Genomic DNA, 20789 nt, shown 5'->3' on the forward strand with positions numbered 1-20789 from the left:
GAAGAAATGAAAGAAGACTTTACTGGAAGGAAGTTGTGGTTCTGAGTTCATCAGCCCCTGTCATCTGAATTTTCTCTCTCTGAAGTCTGTTCAACTAAATCCAAAACCACCACTGTACTAGCAATTGCAGTGTGTAAACATAACAATATTTGACATTTATAATTGTACCTGCTTACTTTAAAACAAATTTTTTCCCTCAGTTTATGTTTTTGATTGAAAGTGTCCTCTGATTCTTCACAAAAAAAGCAGAGTCAGCAATGCTTCAGATGGCAGCATCTGTTGTCTTGGAAACATGAATTCAGCACCCCAAAGAAGGAATACTTGTTTTCATAGAAACAAAGGGCTTGCTTGATAACTTACCTTGTTTGCATTTAATCTGTTCTAATTAGATATCTGTAGCCTCAACTAATTTCTACTCATATGATTTTTTTATTAGATGTTTCTAACTGGAGGAAGGCACTGGAGCATGTATTTTATGGTATTTACCCGTATATGCCTTCAAGAAGTATCTAAACTCCTTCCCGGTAATAGATGAGCCAATCTGTGCTGGGTATGTGCTTTTCCTTATTGCATCCATGATAACGTTAAATCCCCCCCTGCTATTTTCAGGAAAAAAAATAAGAAGGTTTGGTGGGGGCGTATTTTAGGTTGGGTGGTGTTTTGGAGTGTTTTTGCTGTTTCTTTACTTACTAATAAGACATTTCTAGAATGTGTAACAAATTATATTCCCTTGCCCGCGGCAAGTCCCCCTGGCCCTCCCCAGCGCACAGCTGTTTGTTAACGCTGGGAACGGTGCGCCATCGTCTGGAGAAGTCGGGAACGGCCTGGAAGGCTCCCAGGTGAGGGGAGTCCTTGTCTGTACAGGTGTGTCAGGCTTGTTCCCACAGGGGGCTTGGAAACGAGAAATCAGTAAAAAAAAAGGCAGAATATTTGTATGCTACATTGAACTATGGATCATCATCTTAGCTATGAAAATGTTTGTTTACGGTGTTTTTCTCAAAAATTCTGTTTTGAATTTAAAAGGCCAGATACTAGACTAAGGTAACTGGTTTTACTAGTTCACATTTCATCAGTTTATTTAGGGGTTTATTAAATAATTTCTTTGTGTGTGCTTTGGGAAAAAGAAATAGGAAGATTGCAGGGACTTGGATGCTCTTAATGCACCTATGATAAAAGCAAATTTTTAGTCTGCTTGCCATCTGGGTCCTTTTATTTATTCATCAGCTGAACTAAAAATCCTGTGTACATCAGTACTTAGTTTACTATATAAAACAATGCAAAACACACTCTGGACAGACAGCACTGACTGGTTTCACGTACCCTCATGTACTGGCTGATAATGGTCCTGGAGAACCAACTTATCTTTTTACCATCTATAATAATAAGGCAATCATGAAGCAGTCATCTTAAGGATGAAATTATACTTTAACTTATGAAATGGCTTTTTTCCCCTACACAAATTGATGCCATAAAAGGTGTAAATCTTCATAGCTGTAATAAAAGCAGTTATTTTGTACTGCATATTTAGTACCGGTCGCTTTCAAACTGTGTGATACTGAGAAAAAACAATGGAGAAAAGGAAAGTAGAGATAAAAGTGCAAAAATACTCAAAAGACCAAATATAATTATGAGGATACCATCATTTTACAGCTGTACACATAGAAGGCAGCTATACATGTGTTTGAAGAGCAGATTGCTGTGGAGGCTGCAGAGCAGTAAATGGAAAGGATCCATATTTATTCTAGTAGTTTCTAAAGTTGTGTCAGGTATTTCAGAGAATGAAGGAGCACGTAGGGTCCTTCCTAGGGCATTCAGCTGTGGAAAATGGAATAAGAAGAGTAGAACAGAGCAGGATTTGCAAGCTCCAGAGCACAGAGACTGCCAGTACCCAGCACAATTTGTTACAGAGGGGAGGATGGGGTAAAACTGGAAAGGGAATTAAGGGTGGAGAATGTGGAGGACATTTATCTTTTTTTATATGGTAGAAAGGGAATATAGAGGCTTTTAGATCAGGTCTTTCCTATGAATTAGCAACTTGGTGGCTGAAGGCTTTTTTTAAAATCTATCAATCAAAGAGGAAATGACCAGGCAAGGGCAAGCCTGTGGAGAGGACAGAATATGGCAAGAAAACAGAGAGGGAAGCTGAGAGCAGTGGCACAATGCAAAGAGCTGGTAAAACATGCCACTGCTGTGCTAACTCCTGCAAAAACTGAATGTGCTTGGAGCAACCAGCAAGAAAAAAGACCCTGGCAATGCCAGTTTGGATGGATAGAGGGAAATGAGCTGGATATTTCCAGGGGATTGTCCCCTGTGCTTGAGATCCCAAGGGAACTTGTGCTCTGGCAGTGGATTAGTTTATTGGACTAGGAAGCTGCTGCAGTATGTACCGTGTCTTTTACCCAACTACCCATCTTTGTTTATTACACTCTTGTAGTTATTTGTAGAGAGAAATGATGCTTTAACAGCCCTGCCCTGTGCAGTGCAGTGCAGTGTCCTTATGAGATCCCACCAAAATACCTGAACAAAATTCTTGCCACTCATTACTTGATGGGTGTCTTTTGGGTTTTTTGGTTCTGTGTCAGAAAATTACTTTTAAATGCCAGCCTACTGCTTTTCTGAGTCATTCTGCCACTTGGGAGTGATTCTGCAAGAAGTAGCAGATACGTACAGTAGTAACATAATTGAAGACCAGATTCAAGTATGGCATTTTAAATGGTAATTCTGCTAGTGAAGAAAGAAATGCTGCTGGTATTGAAAAGACAAAATAGCAACACAATTAAAAACAAAGACCAAAACACATAATTGAGCAAGGAAAACATTCAGAAACAAAATATGTTTCTGATAATTTTCTTCTTAGGATAAGAACACTTCAGGAAGAAAGAGTGGGATGTGGGGGTTTGCAGTCTACTCATATGAAAATGTTTTATTGACTCATATGAGTAGGTTATCATCAAAACTGTATCTGTGCTTCAGAAAAGGATGGGTGACAATCACAGATTTAGAAAGGAAAAACCTTCTCCCAATGTGGACTTTCAGAAGTGGCAGAATTTTCTCGGGATTTCATCTGTTCAGTCAGCAAGAGCATTCCAGCACAGCTCTGGAAAACAGGGATACTAGTTGTGGAAGCCTGCTCAGATCTTTCAAGTCTTTTGCTGAGAAAGAAGTCCTGTCAAGTATATGCATTTTCATTTCAAGCAGAGGATTTGTTAGAAGGAAAAGAATACTGTACGAGTGTGTAAACTATCTTAGCCACATGAAATAATCTGGTTTGGAAAGACACGAGACCTTATTTATAATAATGCCCCTTTTCTCTAAGCTGATACTGAAAATTATCTTGAAGTATCTATAAAAACTTACTGATTGTTTTCTTCTTTATTCTCATTTCATCTTCTGTTGCCTTTTCTCTGAACTTCCAGTCTACAGACCTTGGTAACAAGGGCCCCTCAAGGGTGTACGTAGGGTTTCAGGAATGTTTTGCCAGTTGCTTTATGGTGATCCTTCACCATACTTTGTCAGCTTATATTTTCTAAAGTGCAATTGTTGCGTGTGAAATCACAAGTCTTAAATTGTTCTGACTAAAGGCAGAGACTTAATTCTATGTGTAGCATCTGCAAACTGAGTTAAAGTTGAGTGTTCAGACATTTCAAAACACAGCTGCCCTACGAATCAGATTGCTGTAACAATTCAAAGATGATGAGATAGAGAAATACAAATAAATATTTTATAAGACAATGTGAAGTTTAATAATTGATTTGATAAAACCCACAATAAAGCAACACACCTTTTTTTTTCAATTAAACAAATGTATAGTAAATTATTAAAAAACTGCAAATACAATACATGTCTACTGTACTTCAACATCTAATTACATCGACTGTAAACCCCAATTTAATTAAAACCCATTTGAGCAGTAGTATGTGCAAAATACCTATTGTTTGTGGTTTGGGGTGGTTTTGCCAGTAAGTTTGTAAGGATGGGATGCACATTTTTCACGAACTGTGATATGGCTTAATTAATGAGAGTGTTTGTATTGCAGCATCACCTTCCCGAGCGCGGTGCTGCTTTTGAGCTGCACGTGCTCCCATGCTGTACACGGGTGTTCCCGTTTCTTGCCCAAACAGATACAAACACAGTCCAGTGTTATGTGCACTTTGTCCAAATTCACAATGTGCTGTCAGTTTTCATCAATAAAAATTCATCATGTGACCCCTACCTCCAAAAAAGGAAGAAGCCAAGATTGTTACCGCCAAATGCAGATACAAATCAGCCTGATGAAAATTCTAAAACAGACAATAGCTGAAGTATTCACAGCTGAGTATCACAATAACCTTAACCGGGCAAAAATTTTCCTTTCTGATGCACACAGAGAACTACTTTTCATATTAGTGGAAGTTCTGCATAAAGATGAAAGTACAGAATAAGCAAAAAATATTTGAAGCCAAGTTCTTCTCATATTCTGAACTTTGTAGGTCGTATTTTTGCTGCCCTTAACTTCTTCAATGTCAATGACTTCAGAAGCAGATTAAATCTGAGCTTGTAGGTGTATGATACATTAGTGTCAAGATTTATTATCTTGTGTACATTCAAAATACAGGGGTTCCACAATGAGGCCAGACAGTTCCACTTCATGGAGTCTGAGCTGTCCAGATGAACACACAGTCTTTTCAGGTTGCCTCCTCTCTGTAAATACAAAAGGCCCTTTCTGCCACTGTAGGTTGTTATGATATTGTTGTCCAACACCGTTAGGTTACTGAGCTTGCTTGGATCTTGCTTTATTCATAAGCTAAGTAGTGGGAACTGCTATTGCAGTGGCATTCCTATCAGGATGCTGCCATGCTGTGCTCAAAGCAAAGATGAAAAGGTCAGAGATTGTGATGGATGGAATTGTGCATCTCTATAACTTCTGCTCCCCACTTTCCTGTTAGATGCCCATCTCTGTAGATGGCATTTGAGAGTATTTCCATGTCAAACATCTATCATTTTACTTTTAAAACAAAACAATCATGGAAAAATGATCAATTACGGGACATTTATTAATTACAATTAGAATGCATGCTAATCAACTGGCCTTTTAACGTGAATCAAATGATGGTTTAGACATTCAAGATTATTAATAATAAAATTCATCTTACAAGTCAAAACTTTGTAAAATAAATAACCTGTTTCTAATGTATAAATCCTATTCTAAAATACATTAATGATAACTGATCACTTAAAACACTTTGGGTCCAGTGTTGAGTCTCTAGTTAAATACCAGAAGTCTGGGCCAGGATCTTCCTATCTGGATCTCTGAATGCCCAGATTAAAGCTAACTTTCTGGTCTGGGTACAGTAAATTCTGTATTTTGCAGTATCTCTGAAGAGAGTTTCCACAAGAATTCAACTTAATGTATGTGTTAATAGTTTGAGATGCTGTATGAAAATTACTATTGTAAAAATACTGAATAATGAATTTGGGGATCGTGATATATTGTGCAACCCTGGTATGATCAGCATTACAGACTTTTGAATGAAATACTGAATACTTGATGCTCTGTTTGGAGTGCAGGTACTTTGTGGTACATAATGATTAAAGGACAATGTTTGACTGTAATTTGTGAGGTATCTGCAGAGCCATGTTCCAGTTTGTAAACAATAATCCAAAACCAGCTTTGTCGCAAAATCATAATAAATTGAATAAACCAGTACAAGGGAGAGAGTGAAATACATGTTCTGTAGGGCAACCACTGCACTTTTTGCAGCACCAGTTCTCCCTGCTGCATGTCCCATGGAAAAATCCACATATTAATGGTTACTATTGGATAATTTTCATTTTGCATTTATTGCTCTCAGTCTTTGACTACATAAGGTAAAGAATAAGGCAGCAGTTCCCAAAACATATGAAATTAGGCACTGGAACTCTGACAACTCGCACAGGTTTTGCTCATTTCTTGTTTGTAACTCTGAAGCTGGACAGAGCACTTGTACATTCCAAACGTGTTCAGCAGCAGTTGTCGGGCCTTGGACTGAACATCTTCCCATTTAGATGAACTACCAGGAACTGGAAAATTAAGAAAATAATTAATAAATTCACTCTGTAAGAAACCTGGGCAATCCAAATGTTCTCAAACTTCTCACAGTGTCACCGATGAGAATAATTTTTGCTCCACTTGTTTATTAATTTAGTATTGTTCTTGTGGTCACTGTGTGACCTCTTTATTATAACTCTCTTTATTATTTTACACCTCTCTTGACAGAACTCTCTGTGTGTCTGACACTTTCCCCCAAAAACCTGAGCTTTCTTACTAAAAACTGATATTCGTACTAAGATATATTCGTAGTATTGTTAGATGTCTGAATCAGCACATGTTTTGGCAAAACATTTCTTTTTCATATGTTAGGTTGATCCATATTAAAACTTCACCCTTTCTTTCCCTAAACATGTGAGAAAATTTCTGAGGAGAAATTTTGTGTTGCTTTTTTTTCCCCTACCCAAAGAATCTGCATTGGGTATTTTGGTATGAATCTATTTTATTTGCACAATTTTCATTTACACCATGTGTTTGTGGGCCAAGGTATTCTATTCCTTGCTGTACAAAACCAGAGTTAGTAGATTTTCTTTCCCCAGAATGATATTTCTTGGTTCAACTTAAATAATAATATGAAGAGGAAGTGGCAGGGTTTATCCTACACTTGGATATAATTTAGAATTATGCAATCCAGCATCTTACCTAGTTGCAAGTGGACTATGGCAGTTGTTTTTCCTGCAGTGAGAGACCAAACATTTAAATCTTCTATAGAATAAACATCTTCAATTTTCATCAAGTCTTCCTTGATGCGATCCACGTTTAAGTGCCTTGGAACTCCTGTGATGCCAAACATGAGATAAAATTAATTCTGTCTTCTGCAAAGTTTCAGTAGCCTTTAAAATGTCGTGACAGATCTCAATGTCAAAAAAAAATAGAATTTGTGCTGTTGGAAGTGATTTGTAACTTCCATGTTATCAACAGAAAATAATATGGAAATGGACCTGTAAAGTCCAGTATGGATACAGAAGTTGTACAGGAATTGCAGTGCTGTCACAACTGGAATCTGTCCTGTCCAGAATCCACTCTCTGGCAACAGCCAACGTTAGATCCTTTGCAATTATGTAATTTTGTTGACAACTTTACTGCAGCTTCTAGCCCCCAGTAACTGCTTAGGCCAGACTCTAAGGCCAAAATCTGTTAAAAAATAAAATGCTAGGGCCTGTCTCCTGAAACTTCTCTTCAGGTACCTGGTATCATGTTCAGGCTACAGTAATCCATGTGCAGTGGTCACCACAGAGGACTGTGTCTTACAGTGTGTCATCTCTGCAAATCAGAGATCAAGTCCTTTAGGTATTTTCAACAGCACCTCTGTAACTTAACCATCACCAGCCCTTTATCTGTACAAAGGGCAAAATCAAAATTTTAGATGATCAACATGGCTCAAAAACTAATACAAGTACTGAACAAACTCTTTCTGAGTAGTTTTGATTCTATAGTAGCTTTTATTGCTTATTTTCTAGTTTTATGGAGTTTCTTTATATATACTATGAGGAGTCCAGCCACTTGCTTCTCAAATTTCTTCAGACTTTTTGCATGACTTCTCTGAACCTGCTGCCTTACTGTCTCTTAAATTATGTTAGTTCCATACTACCTCTTTTGAAAGTTCAGTGTCTAGGATTGTCTCATATGAAACAAAATTTTCCTTCTAGTGGAGACCATCAAAATTTATTTAGCTGATAAATAACTAGCTAACTGTCTGGTATTTGTACAGCTTTCTTTTTCCCAGGAAAAATGGACTTAAATTCTCGTATCTACATGGTACTTGTGATGGGCTTCCATTCTGCCTTATAAATCTATATTAAAAGCTGGAATCTCATTGCTTGTGTTGGATAGCTATTTAATTTTTTAATTTAGCATTCTTAGTATAATGAGGAAGCTTAAGTTAATACTAAATGTTGATACAGCTTCAAGGGCCTTGATGTTGCAGAAGCACTTTCCAGTACAAACACAAGTCCATTCTCTGGAGATCCTGAATTTGAGTTGGCAAAGTTCCCTAGCATGCATAAAGCCCATGTATCATCACTTTTAATGACATCATTAATTTAGAGATTTTTATGACAACTGGGATACCTATGCAAACAGCTACAACTCAAAACATCTGGAATCTGATACTTCATTAGTTTGTCTTATCTATTTTCTTCAGCTAAATCTATTGCCTTGGAGGGTTCTTCAGTGAATTTCATCATTTTTACCTTCTCAGTGAACTTCCACTTTGTTTGATTTTTTTTTTTTTTAAACTTAAGTGACAGCAAAAGCACTTGACTGAAGATTCTGAGGTTTCTGATTTAACTTCATAACGTAATAAAAGTAAAGTCCATGATAATTCACGTGAAACAGTTAAGAATGTGCAGTTAAAACCTAGGATTTTTCTCCCAGCCCTAACATCTTTACTTTCATAAAGTAATAGTACTAGATCAAGCAGTAATAGTTGGCATGTAAGCTATGATAAAGCAGAGGATGTTGCTGACATGTTTCCTTCTATGTCACAAGAGATAAGATCCTTCAGCCTATGTTCAGCTTTTTCTTCCCTTTTTTCTGCTTTTTACACCACTCTTAACTTGCAGCTTCCCCTATGGGAACAGCAGATACACACAAGTAATTCAAAGTAATGCAGTTGTGGAAAGGGGAAGACAGGACAGGCATGAACCACGTGTCCAGCCATTTAGCTAAGCTTGCTTCCTCCTTTTACCTGCATTCACATTCATTTTAACTGTACAAGTAATTAAAGTGAGAGTGTAGAACTGAGTCTGGGCAAATGTTCACTTGATTTAGCTGAGAGTCACTGCAGACACACAGGAAAGTTCTGTACATTTCACTTCCCCATCTCCTGATGGTAAAGAGTGTGCAGACATAGGACTTGTGTTGTTCTGGCCAAGTCAGACACCTAAAGACTGCTGCAATTTAGAGGAACCATAAAGAACCACCAGACTAAAGCAGCACCAATACAGACAGATCTCCAGGCACAACCCAGTTAGAGATGGTGATCATGATATCAAGAAAGGGCCAATGCTCACTGGTATTTGGCATGTAAGGTACTTCAGACTGGGCACAGATCTTACCTTCCAGAATAATAACTCCTGTGTCACACAGAATTCGAATTGTTGTAAAAACCACCAGTATGGAAAATACATATGTACATATAGGATCAGCAATCTTGTATTCTGGCTGCAAGGGAAATTTCACAATGTCAAAGGATGTATGAAAACAAGCTCCCTTACACAAATGTGACTCAGAAAACACAGTTACTTCTAGTTCCAAATTTTATGAATAATTTTTTTTTGCTTGGTTAGAAAATATGTAATAGAAACCGTTTTGCTTATTTTGCATGAATGTATGAAGCTTATCATAAAATACCACAGATATTTTAAATAACTTATAAAACCAGGCCCCTTTTTACTTTAATCACCGGAGCTGCAATGCCAAGAATTGCCCCGTGCCTCCAGAAGAGGCCCCTCCTTACCTTAAAGCGGATGATGTAGGCAGCTACGAGCACCCCGATGCTCTGTACCAGGTCCCCCAGGGCATGGACAAACGCTGCTCTCACGGCCAGGCTGCTGTGTCCATGGCTGCTGCCCTGGGCTGTGTTTGGAGAATTCGGCTGAGGTACGTGAGAGTGAGGGTGGGAATGGGAGTGGGAGTGAAGGTGGCCAGATTGATTCAGCAAAAACCCCATTCTGAAAGTGGAAGAAGAAAAATGCTTCAAGAAACAGGCTTTAGGGAGGATTTGTTGGTGTTTTTCATTTTAAACCAAGTAATTGAAAAAGTAGTATTCAGTGTAATTTCTTGTCTTATTTATGAAAATTCAGAGGTCCAGCAAAATTACATCCCAAGAGGAAGTTACAGGCCATGAATGAATTAGCAGCTTATTCAGAAATACATTTGTGAGTGTTAATGGAGAGAGAGATCTTACATTAAGTTAACTGCAACACCGACGGCTGCTGTGATGAGCATTATATCACCATTTATTTCATAGTCCATATGGATAGTTCTCTGAACAGCCTCATACAAGAGGAATGCCATAAGGATATAGACCAGCAGTACACTAATGATGGCTGACAGTACTTCTGCAAACAGAAAGGAAAAAACATTATAAAAATGTGTCTCAGATCCATTTTTATTTCCAAATTAGAATGTGGACAGGGCCTTGTTTTAACTACTTTATGCATATTATACCTAATATAAACAAACAAGTTGTGTGGCAAATAAAACTTGTAAAATAGGATTAACCAATGGAGTTTGTTCTAATCTACTCCTTCACATGTCCCTGTCATCAGTGTATACCTCAAATTATGTTTTCTCTGAAAACTTCTGCACAGGTGATGATCCTGACTTCTTCACACAACCCAGAACATTTGCCTGAGAAGTCGCAAGCAAAGGCCCTGTCCAGGGGTGAGGAGGACAGGTGATCTCAAACATCACCAGTCCACCCACAATAAGAGAAACAAAAGTTTAAGGTCCTACCATAAAGAAAATAGGTACTTCCAAATGGTCCACTTGATTGCTTTTATCATAAACTTACTTTTACCCTCTAGCTTCATATTCTTAAAACTATTGCTGTGCAGCAGCTGAAATGTAACAAAATAAAAGCAATACAGCTGACAGAGAAAACATTAGCCCAGTTAATGACTGTCCCAGTTATAAGCAAGTTAATACAGGGCTTTACAAAAAGCACTGGGAAAACCTTAATGCTCACTCCATTGTATTGCATGTAAATCTGCAGCCATGCCTGAGTAATCTGTAATCATTATGCATAATGCTCATTACTGTCACTTGCCAGATGGATCACTGGGATCTCAGCCTTCCTCTGCAAACTCAGAGGTGGAATTAATTTACTTGGAATTGTAATGGTTGTTCTTCCCCCTAGTTCCACACATTGCCCTGATTTCCTCCCCAGTAAGGGCAAAGTTCTGCCCTTGGCTATACCATAGCTCTAAGAACACTCGTCTGAGAATTGCCTCTGTTCTCCCTCTGCTTTGAATCTGTCAGCATGCAGTACAACTTTGGTTACTACAGTTGTCATTTCTAACTCAGAAGTGTTTTAGTTTTATTTATTGAGTATTACAGAAAAAAACCCTATGCAGTTATATCAGCATTTTAATATCACCAAAATCACTTGATCCATACACTGAATTATTAGCATCATTATGGGAGAAGACACTCACACCAACGCATTCAGCTGCTGGGTTGTGTGTCAATGCCTGGATGAGGAACAGCATTACCAGGCAGTAACAAGGCTCTGAAAGGGAACTGTCACAATCTGAGATGATTTCAGAGCAACTTGAAAATTCTGGAAATATCCATGCAAATGGAAGTGATCTTTACGAAGCTGGCAATGGCCTTAAAAATACACAATACATTGCTTAGAAGGTTTTCCAGAATGCTTTTTTAAAAACTTGTCAAGCCATAGCATATTAGCATTTACCAGAGAAACAATACAGTGTGCTTTTACAATCTAAACCCATGTTATCTGCAATGGAAACCAGTGTTTTCCTTGCAGTTTCTTCCACAGTCACTGTCATGTCAGCATTGTAAATCTGGCTGAGATCTTTCACTTCTTGTGAAATGAACTGTGCACTGTTTCAGTGGACTGTCTGATTCTGTCATTACTGACATTGTCTCTGCAGCAATGGAAAAGTGCCAGGTTCCATATCTATGCTTAAATCTGCTCAGTGTCTTGCTGAAAAGGAGGTATCTGCACTTGGTGGTGAAACTGAACTATTTTTGGCTTCAAGAATTTAATTCTTTTTCAACATGACTGCAATTTCCATTATTTTGTCTTCACTTTTCTAACCCATTCTTAAATCTGTCAGCTTCCTTTTCACCACTGAAAATGGAATAAAACTGAAGATGGAACTTATATATTATGTATGCAAGGAGAATTCAAATAAATGAAAATTAGCACTAACTTCTTTCTGGAATTCAACTAGATAACTAACAGGTCTGTTGCTTTTACAAAGCAATGTTTATGGGAACAAGTTTGAAAATTCATCATTCTAAAACGAAAATAATGAGTACCAGAAACATTGTTCTTTAGAACATTTTCATGCCTACCGAATGTATGGATTAATTTAAAACTTAATGCAAAGCAGGTCAGTGATGAGACAGTTCTTGCACGTATTCCCAGCTTTAAAAAAATGCTCCACATCTTTTTCTGACAGATGCCCAATCTGTACCCTATTTTTAACATCCCGACATGTTTTAGCATCTCTCTTGTGAAATTTAAGCTATTCTTGAACTGGTATTATTTGCTGACAAGCTTCTTACATATAGGTTACTTGGAAAAACGTGTTACAATGAGGATATACCCTAGAAACTGCTTTGTTCCATTGCCAGCACTCACTGATGTGTGAAACTGGGCCCTCAGGCCACAGCATTCAGACTGGGTGCCTAAAATCAGGCAAATAAATTTCACAAATGTGATTTTTAAAAAGACTGTGTGTAGTAATTTTGAACCATCCCATCTGCATTTTGGGGGTCCCTGGCAAGGCCTTTACCCACTTCCTCTTCCCTAGTGCAGCACGGAAACTCTTCTCCCCAGCCCCAGGCTCTCCTCCTCCTCCTCCAGAGAGCTGCACTGCTGCTACTCATGCAGGATGGCTGAAGTAAAAAGGAACCCTGGAAATTGTGTAGTCCTGCTCAAAGGAGGATCAACTACAGCAGGTGGCTCAGGGCTGCTTCCAGGTGAATTTCATGTATTTCCAACTGAGGACACTCCACAACCTGTTCTAGTCCTTGACCACCTACTGACACTGGGAGCAGAAAAGGAGCAAGTGTTGCAGAACTGAGAAGCTTCTCTCCTAGGGAGAAGGGCAGTACAGACTAATTTTATGGGCCACATCTGGCCCATGGACCACCACTGGACCAGTCTGACTAGTATTTTTCTTGGCAGTAAAATGGAAAGAAAAAATATATAGAAAATGAGGTGGCAGGAATCCTCAGGGATTTCTTCTTTCACATTAATTGCAAAGTCAGAGAAAATTTACAGGACTGAGCAAGATTTTAATGGTTAAGCAAGTTCCTTTTATTCTTCTTAAGATACACCCCTGTTTTAATCTAGGCCATGGCATGTTCAATGTATATGCTATTTGGTTTTAGAAAAGTTACAAAGACATAGAAACTACCCAAATGATTTTGAAATAGGGTTAAAGCATGTATAAATGCTAACAAACATCCTTCTGGAGAGTATGAGCAAATGCCAGGGGCATGCCTGCAAGGTCAGGTTTCAGTATCAGGGGAGCTCCTATCACAAAATTAAAACTTAATGAAAGAAAAGTTTGTAATGGGAAATGCTGGCATTGCTACTGCTTTCTTGCTAGAGCCCCAGAGAGCTTAGCTAGTGTACAGAGTTATGCATTCATGCACTAGTGACTAACTGATGACAAATGACAAAGAGTGATGGAGTTGTTGAATTCTACTGCTGTTCTAGCAGCAAAAATAAGAATTGCAAATAGTGACTACACAAGATTGAAATTCCTTGGAAAATGTATGCTGTAGAGTGTCATAGAAAACAGGTAGAAAACTGTGACACTAGAAATTATCTATTTCATGAAAAAGAAACTTTGAAGCTTTTGCTAAAATGTCTACAGACCTGCAGCTGCATATTATGAATTATTATATCCAGTTAGCAACCACATGAAAACACCCTTTATCATCATTACATTTCCAAACATGAAGTAAGAAATCCTGAAAATATTCTTCCAAGGGTTAGTCCATAATTCTGTTTATACTTCTTTTTACAGACACCTAAACTGGTTAAGTAACTTGCTGTATTTTGCAAACCATGGGAAATTTTGACCTCAGCTTTCTGTAGTTCGGGGAATGCAAAAGGAATACTGATTTATACGACTTCTGGCAGGGCAGAGCTCTCTAATAATATGTTCTACATAACTTCTCAGTAGGGGATTAAAATGTAATTTTTCACATTGAATAGGACCTTTTACCAGTATCACAATTCTGCTGAAGTCAACAAGATTTTGTAAATCCTGGGTACTGGCAATAATCTGTTGTGAACAACAATGGGCTGCCATGCACAGCTCCTGCACCAACAATGTCATCATGAATTCCATTCCCCAGCCTCCCTCTTCAAGATGGAAGGTGAATCAAGCATTCAGGATTTAACTCTGACTCTGCTAAGTCCTAGTTGACAGAGATGGAGAGACTTGCCCTGCTCCCAGTGAATGAAATTCTGCCATCAAACTTTTGGCCAAGTTGTTGGTTTTTTCAGTCTATTCACTTGTGGGAATACAAGCTAAGCAGTGTATCCACGATGGCCAGAAAGGACATTAAGAGTCAGTTAAAGCAACTCTTAGGTTTGTTGCTACTTTCTTTCTAGCTACCTATTCTTCTAGAATTAGGTGCTCTTTACAGTTGTTGCTTAAAATACTCTTTAATAGCAAAATCTGCTATCTACATACCTAAGCGATGAAATCCAAAAGTGAACCTCTTTGTCGGAGATTTTGCAGACAGCCAGAGAGCGAGGAGGGTCAAAATAATACCACTAAGGTCAGTTAGCATGTGAAGTGCATCTGTCATAATTGCTAGACTGTTAGCAACATAGCCACCTGAAAACACAATTGGAAAAGTCAGGACACATGACACTTTAAATTATTTTCCGTAATATCTTCTTGCATAGCTTACAGTTATTTCTTTTCAGAATAGTGCAGTAAGTACATGAGAGCCCTTCTCATACTCACTAAACATGAGGAGGTTTTGCCATTACAAGAAAAATGCCTTGCTATAACTTAAAGCCACCATAGTTAGAAGTGCAGTCAAGTGTGCTTTCTATTAAGAGTAACATAGAAAGGATTCACTCCTGTAATTCTAACAGAGACTACTTGCATCATAATATTTGCAAGATCAGGTCCAAAACAGTTTTGTATCTTTTCTCTACATATTACTGCACATGTGTTTAATCAACTGATTCTTTTCTTAAACTACATCTGTTAAACATTCTGACGTTACAGAACAGGAACAGAAGTCCAAAGATTCAATGACCAGGCAATTTACCCTGTCCCCTTTTTATTTTTATTACGTTATCTTTTAACCTTAATTATTCCCTGTCCTGGAAGAAGCATGTACGTTCTGCCAATATCTATTGCAGACAATGACTTTCAGTTGTACAGCATTTTTCTTTGTTATTACCATAATTTTTTCTTGTAATTATGAGCTGCATTGAGACAAATAACCTGAGATCAAAGGTGAATATCTTTGTTCCAATTCAACTGCTAGTGCTACTATTGGATGGGTGAGAGATTTAAACAGCACACCTCTTGCTTAAGTATCCCTTATACAAAGGGGAATCAAGGACAAGGCTGTGTTGTCTTCCATATGCTTGAAGGTAAGCCCATTATCTCAGAAAAGATCACATCTTCAGTGTCAGCTCAGCTATGATTTGGTTTCTCTTTTTACCTTGAGATTGTCGTGCAGCCTGTAAATTGTACTGAGCAAAGTGTGCAGCTGGTGTGCCATTTGGCAGGCTTCAGGCTCCAACTAACATTTCAAATAAAGAAATCTTCGTATACAGTTAAAATTGTCTTAGAGAAGAGGCTGACCAGAAGAAATAGCAAAGGGGAATTCACAACTGCCTGATTGCTTTTAAGACTAGTCATAAAACCTGTGTGTGTGGCTGTGGGTGTTCTTATGTACACACCTGCAGACAGAGCTACTCTTTCCTCCCCAGCCAAACACGGAGCACAGTTGGTACTGCAGTACTATTTGTGCTGTGGGTAACTACCAAATGCACTACATTTCAAACAGCTCCTTTCCTCCAGTCCCTTTCTTCAATTGTTCAGAACTTTCTATGTCAAATTCTTCTGAGGCTGAAATTCTCCAAAAGGCCATCACAGCTCAAAAACAATGAGTTTTTAAGATTTAGCAATTCAGCGGCTTTTTAAGTAAAATGAGTTACGCCTTTCCTTTCTGAATTAATTTTTGTTCTCCCATAATTTAAAAAAAAAATCACTTAGAAAAGTGCAACTCAGCCTCTTTTATAGTCAACAGAGAAGAAACAATAATTTATATCCAAGGACATTTAGTTCAGCAGTTTATACATATCATTATCTATAGTATATATGTTGATTCATATGCATTAATCTTGAGAATCACTTCAGTCCAAGAAGAGTCAATACCACTTCAGCTAGCCTCTCACTTTTGAAGACTTTCAAAATAAAATTATAAGGAAGGAATTCAGGTACTGAAGCTAAACATAGTGCAGCATGTGGATTAAGAAACATAATCGCCATTTATGGAGTTCTGAAATCAAAGGTTCTCTGTTTCTAAAGGTATCGGTTCATCGCTCGGTTAAAGGTACTGCCTAGGGGATGTTTAAATACAATTGGCAACTTGGAAAAAAAGACATCTATAACCTTTACAAATAGACAGCTTGATGGCTCACCACTGTTTTCAGTGACCCGTGAAGGACAGCAGTTCTCCTCATGGATGATCAATTAGAAATCTCTAAACATAGCTGAAGACATCAAAACCCTGTCAGAAAAGCTAATTAGGACTTGCAGTGTGTTTTTCATTTCTTGATGCACAATGGTTTCCCCAAAGTGTAAATTGTTATCTGGCTGTTCATCAAACTAAACAGCAAACACTGAGATAGGCTGGGGTAATGGGTTTGGAAAAAATATGCCAATCAAGATTTCATGAAAAAAGCTGCTGAAACAAGATTTCCTTCATCTTGACATTGGTAACAGACAGCAGAAAGACTTTTAGTGAAAAAATTGTCTGAAAGAGTCTACTGCCTTTTCCTCATAAACTCAAATCTGTCAAAGATCATAGAAGGAAGTCAGTTTAAATGTCCTATATGATCAGAGTTTCCCAAATACCTGAGCTTCAGATCAATTCATAAAGTTTGGAAATTTGAAACCAACCAAAGAGAACATAGTACAGGGCTGGAGTGAAGTAAATTAAGCAGGTGGGGCACTGACCCAGGACTTGGGGGCTATATCTCTAATTACTCTTCTGCTGATGATTACTTGCCCTATGACAAGTCACTCAGGTCGAGATCCACAGAAGTACAGAGATATCCAAACCCTCTGATTATCCTCTGTGGAAGATGGATGCCTGAATATTTTATGGGTCTGGCCCTCAATGCTCTCTGATTCTATGCCCAAAGAACGAAATATGGCTGGAAGCAGCACACCCAGACCCGAGGAGGACGAGCCACAGTACAGCACTAACACTCTGTACAGACAAATTCAGCCTGCACAAGTCCTGACTGTATGGGAAGAACAATAGATGATGTGACAGTGATGAGAGAGTATTTCTACTCTCAACATCTATTATTTCTAGAGCTATCCCTGCACTAGCTATGGAGATGTCTACAACTGCATGAATCAGATCCAAAGCCCCAGTAGAAACACTCCCAGTGACTGGAGCATCAACCTGCCAACAGCTTGGACATTATTCAGTAAGAGGCCCTTCAGATGAACTAAATTCAGTGTACATCAGAACTCTGATAGGAACACAATCAGTTAACATCACTCTCGTGTTAAAGGATGTCTAAGCCTAAAATACAACACTATTGCTTATCAAATTTACCTGAGTTCATGCTGAACTAAAATCTCAGCCAGAGAACAAAACATGGAGCCAGGGGGCAAATGGAGGCGTTCAGCCAAATCCCCACAACCAGTTTGACACATAGTGCCTTAGCCATAATAAGCTGATGTACTGTGGCAATGTTATTAATGACCAGCCACACACTGAGACATGCTGAAGGGCAAACCCACTTTTTTTCTATTAACCCATGTTCCTGAAATAAGGCCCCAAATAAAACTGGGGCAGACACAGTCAATAGTCTGGTCTTTCTCTGACAAATGGAACATTCATTCTAGGGGTTTTCTTCCCCTGCGTCTGTGGGACAAACTGCATTATTTATCCTCTAGCAATCATTTTGCTTCCTATTCATCGTGCACAAATTTGTCTTAAAGACACAATTCACAGCTGTCCTAGCAAAAGCATCCAAGAGCATGAGCTCAAGCTCACTTCACACGAGCACTCAATTGACTTAATTTGCAGAAGTCAGGAGGAGGATGTGGGTCCCATGCTACTGTTCTTCACTTCCAGAAAGTTTTTATGATTTGATTTTTTTTCATGTTTGAATTATGGCAAGTAATTAATCTGATTAGCTCTGATTCAGACTTGAATGTTGAAAATAAAGAAATTTAAAAGCAATTAATTGCAATGGAGAGACCTGGCTCAACATACACATCAATGTAGTGGCACTGTGTAGTGCTCCCCACAACTCCAAATCAGGGGACAGTGGATGAGAGCGTTTAAGCATTTTTCAGGAGGCTGAGTCACACCCAGCAGACACTTGCACTGCATGGCATGGATGTATCCAAAAAACAAACAGTAACAGGACACAGGAAATGAGATTAAAAGATAAATACTGAACTTTGTAAAAATGATTAGACAATGGCCAAGTCATAACATTTAACAGCTAATCTATGCATCTCAGGGACACTCATTTTATTTCAAGTCTATGCTGCTATAGCTTATTAGATAAATCACAGTTGTTCAGTACAGACTGGTGTATAATGCACAGGTCTCCTCATCCTGCATGGTCATTAGGAGGGAGCAATAAAAGCTGAACTTGAGCAATAGGTTCATTCTTCTGACCAACAATCAGATCTTTATATAGGAACTCATTTTCAGGTAAAACCCCACTATACTTCTGCAAATACTATCAAAAACTACAAATAATTTAATGCAACTACTCGGTATTCTTACACGTTGTAGCAGAAAGGGTTGAAATATCACTTTAATTGACTGTGCTCATATGATTTATGTCTGGATGGAGCACATGCTAGTCCAGAGCACAGCAGGACATCAAGAAGTTCTCAAGAGAGTGACTTTTTCACTGGATTGCTGTTGATAGCTCAGGACTTGTCTTTTCAGTTCTAAGTAACATGTGTATTGCTGTATCTGGTGAATAAGGACAAATACCCCCCCAATATTAGTTTTGTTCTTATGGTAATGTCACATTTGAAACTCTAATACCCTCTTTTTCTCTTGTTGCAAACACAGCAAGATTTTAGGGCAGTGATCAAACAATGCTGTGACTGAAATTGTTCATGCCACTTCTCCTTTGTTAAAAACACCTTAAAAACTTAAAAGGACAAATAAAAAGCCATTAGACAAAGAAAAATATGCAGATTTAATACCACTTCGGGGGATTGGTAAGAGATTCAGGAAAGAGAAGTTCCAAATTCTTTCATGGAAAATACAGGTGGACTTTATTCCCTCTCACTCTCTGCACGTGCAGCTCATCTCTGTGGTTTCTCTAGTGGACTGATGGTTTCTCTCAGCAAATACCTTTTCAAAGCCACGGCCGGAGCAGGGTGACGAGCTGTGAGGCACCATGCCGGAGGGACGGCACAGAAGGCCCCCGACTCACCTATGAGCTCCCCCGTCATGAAGAGGAGGTAGAGAAGGGCAGCGAGCGTCAGCCGCTTCTTCACCTTCCTCTGCTTGGAGCGCTCCCGCCGGCTGCTGCAGCCGCTGCAGGGGTCCGGCCGGCTGGCCCGGGCGCTGCGCAGGGCGATGTCCCGGTCCAGCAAGGACTCATCGTCGGACGCCAGCCCCGGGGACGCCCCGTTCACCGGCGTGTCCGGGGCCGCCTCCGAGCCGTCGTCCGCCACCACCACGCGCAGCTTGTTAAACCTGGGGAAGTCCTCGTCTCCCACCTCGTCCGAGAAGTCAAAGGCACTGGAGTCGTTCAGGAACAGGGGGTCTTCGTTCCTGCCTAGCAGGGACTTGATGCTCGTCCAGAGCCCGGCCCCAGCCATAGCGGCGGCGCTCGGGGGCCTCGCGGGGCGCGGCCGACCCCCGAGCAGCCCGAGCGCGGCTCCGCCGGCGCAGCTGTTCCCTCGCAGGCGGCGCCCCGACCGCTCGTCGTCCCGTCAGGGCATGTCCCCTACATCGCCCCGCCGGGCCCTGCGCAGGCCGGACGGAACGCGGCGCGGGGCTCCGGCGCGGAGCGCCCCGGCACCGCCGGCCCACAGCGCCGCCTCCGCGCCGGGCACCGCGCCGCGAGGCGCTGTCACCGCCGGAGCTCCGGTCACTCCGCGCAGCGCTCAGCCGGCGCAGCCCCGGTCACGCCGCGGCCGGGCAGGCGGCGCCGGGCGCGGGGCCGCCTCCCTGCCGGCGCAGGGGGAACGCCGCCGCCGCCATGCGCGTCACATCCCTCCGCTCCGCGCACCGCCGCGGGCGGCCACCGCGCCGCCCCCGCAACCCCTGCGCGCTCCCGGGGCCGCCCCGCGCACGGCGGCGGCAGCGGCGGGCGGGACCCGCGTCCCCTGCGCGCCCGCGGACCCCGCCGGCACCGCGCCTGCGCCGCCCGCGCGGGACGAACGCGGGTTCGAGCCCCGCCGCGCCCGCGCTGCCCGCGGAGCGAGGGGATCGCGGTGCGGGGCTCGGGGGCGGCGGGGCCCGCTCGGGGCGGCGGCGGCTCCCGCGCGTCCCTCGGGGTGGCCTGAGGGGCTGTTCCCGTTCCTCCGTGCGCTTGTGTTGAGTGGGTAAATGCCACGCGAGGTAGAGACTGAGAACTGCCAAAGCCATACAATGCAGGTATGGTGGTCTGTGACAGACGAGGCTGTTTCCATGTACGCTGGAAGCCTGAACTGCATAGTTCCGTGCTCTGGCTTCAGATTTTGAAAGGCAGAAGTTTGCATTGTGTTGCTTTTCTCTTTCTCTGTCACTGCACAGCTCTTTACAC

General features: G+C 40.7%; 1 protein-coding gene across 2 annotated transcripts; it reads right to left on the minus strand.

Moving 5' to 3' along the window:
* Positions 1-5014: 5014 nt before the first annotated feature.
* SLC30A4 (solute carrier family 30 member 4) lies at positions 5015-20218 on the minus strand. Of its 2 annotated transcripts, XM_082290587.1 has the most exons (7): positions 19470-20214; positions 14482-14628; positions 9978-10131; positions 9528-9741; positions 9127-9232; positions 6710-6844; positions 5015-6039 (listed from the first exon to the last, which is right to left on the minus strand). In XM_082290587.1, exons 1-7 carry the CDS (start codon positions 19858-19860, stop codon positions 5885-5887), a joined length of 1302 nt encoding a protein of 433 aa, XP_082146713.1. In that variant the 5' UTR covers positions 19861-20214; the 3' UTR covers positions 5015-5884. The 2 variants fall into 2 exon arrangements, with proteins under 2 accessions (XP_082146713.1, XP_082146714.1); XM_082290588.1 differs by lacking the exon at positions 14482-14628 and having other exon boundaries at positions 19470-20218.
* Between the last annotated feature and the right edge of the window lie 571 nt (positions 20219-20789).

The sequence above is a fragment of the Coloeus monedula genome (assembly GCF_965178545.1).
Source record: "Coloeus monedula genome assembly, chromosome: 14".
Taxonomy (NCBI): Eukaryota; Metazoa; Chordata; class Aves; order Passeriformes; family Corvidae; genus Coloeus; species Coloeus monedula.

Excerpts from the sequence above, each read along its gene's own strand:
- SLC30A4 (XM_082290587.1), bottom strand. The coding sequence starts at position 19,860 with ATGGCTGGGGCCGGGCTCTGGACGAGCATCAAGTCCCTGCTAGGCAGG. Across the intron at positions 6,845-9,126 it reads AGGAGTTATTATTCTGGAAG|GAGTTCCAAGGCACTTAAAC; the intron begins GTAAGATCTGTG and ends TTGGCATCACAG. Across the intron at positions 6,040-6,709 it reads CATAGTCCACTTGCAACTAG|TTCCTGGTAGTTCATCTAAA; the intron begins GTAAGATGCTGG and ends TTAATTTTCCAG.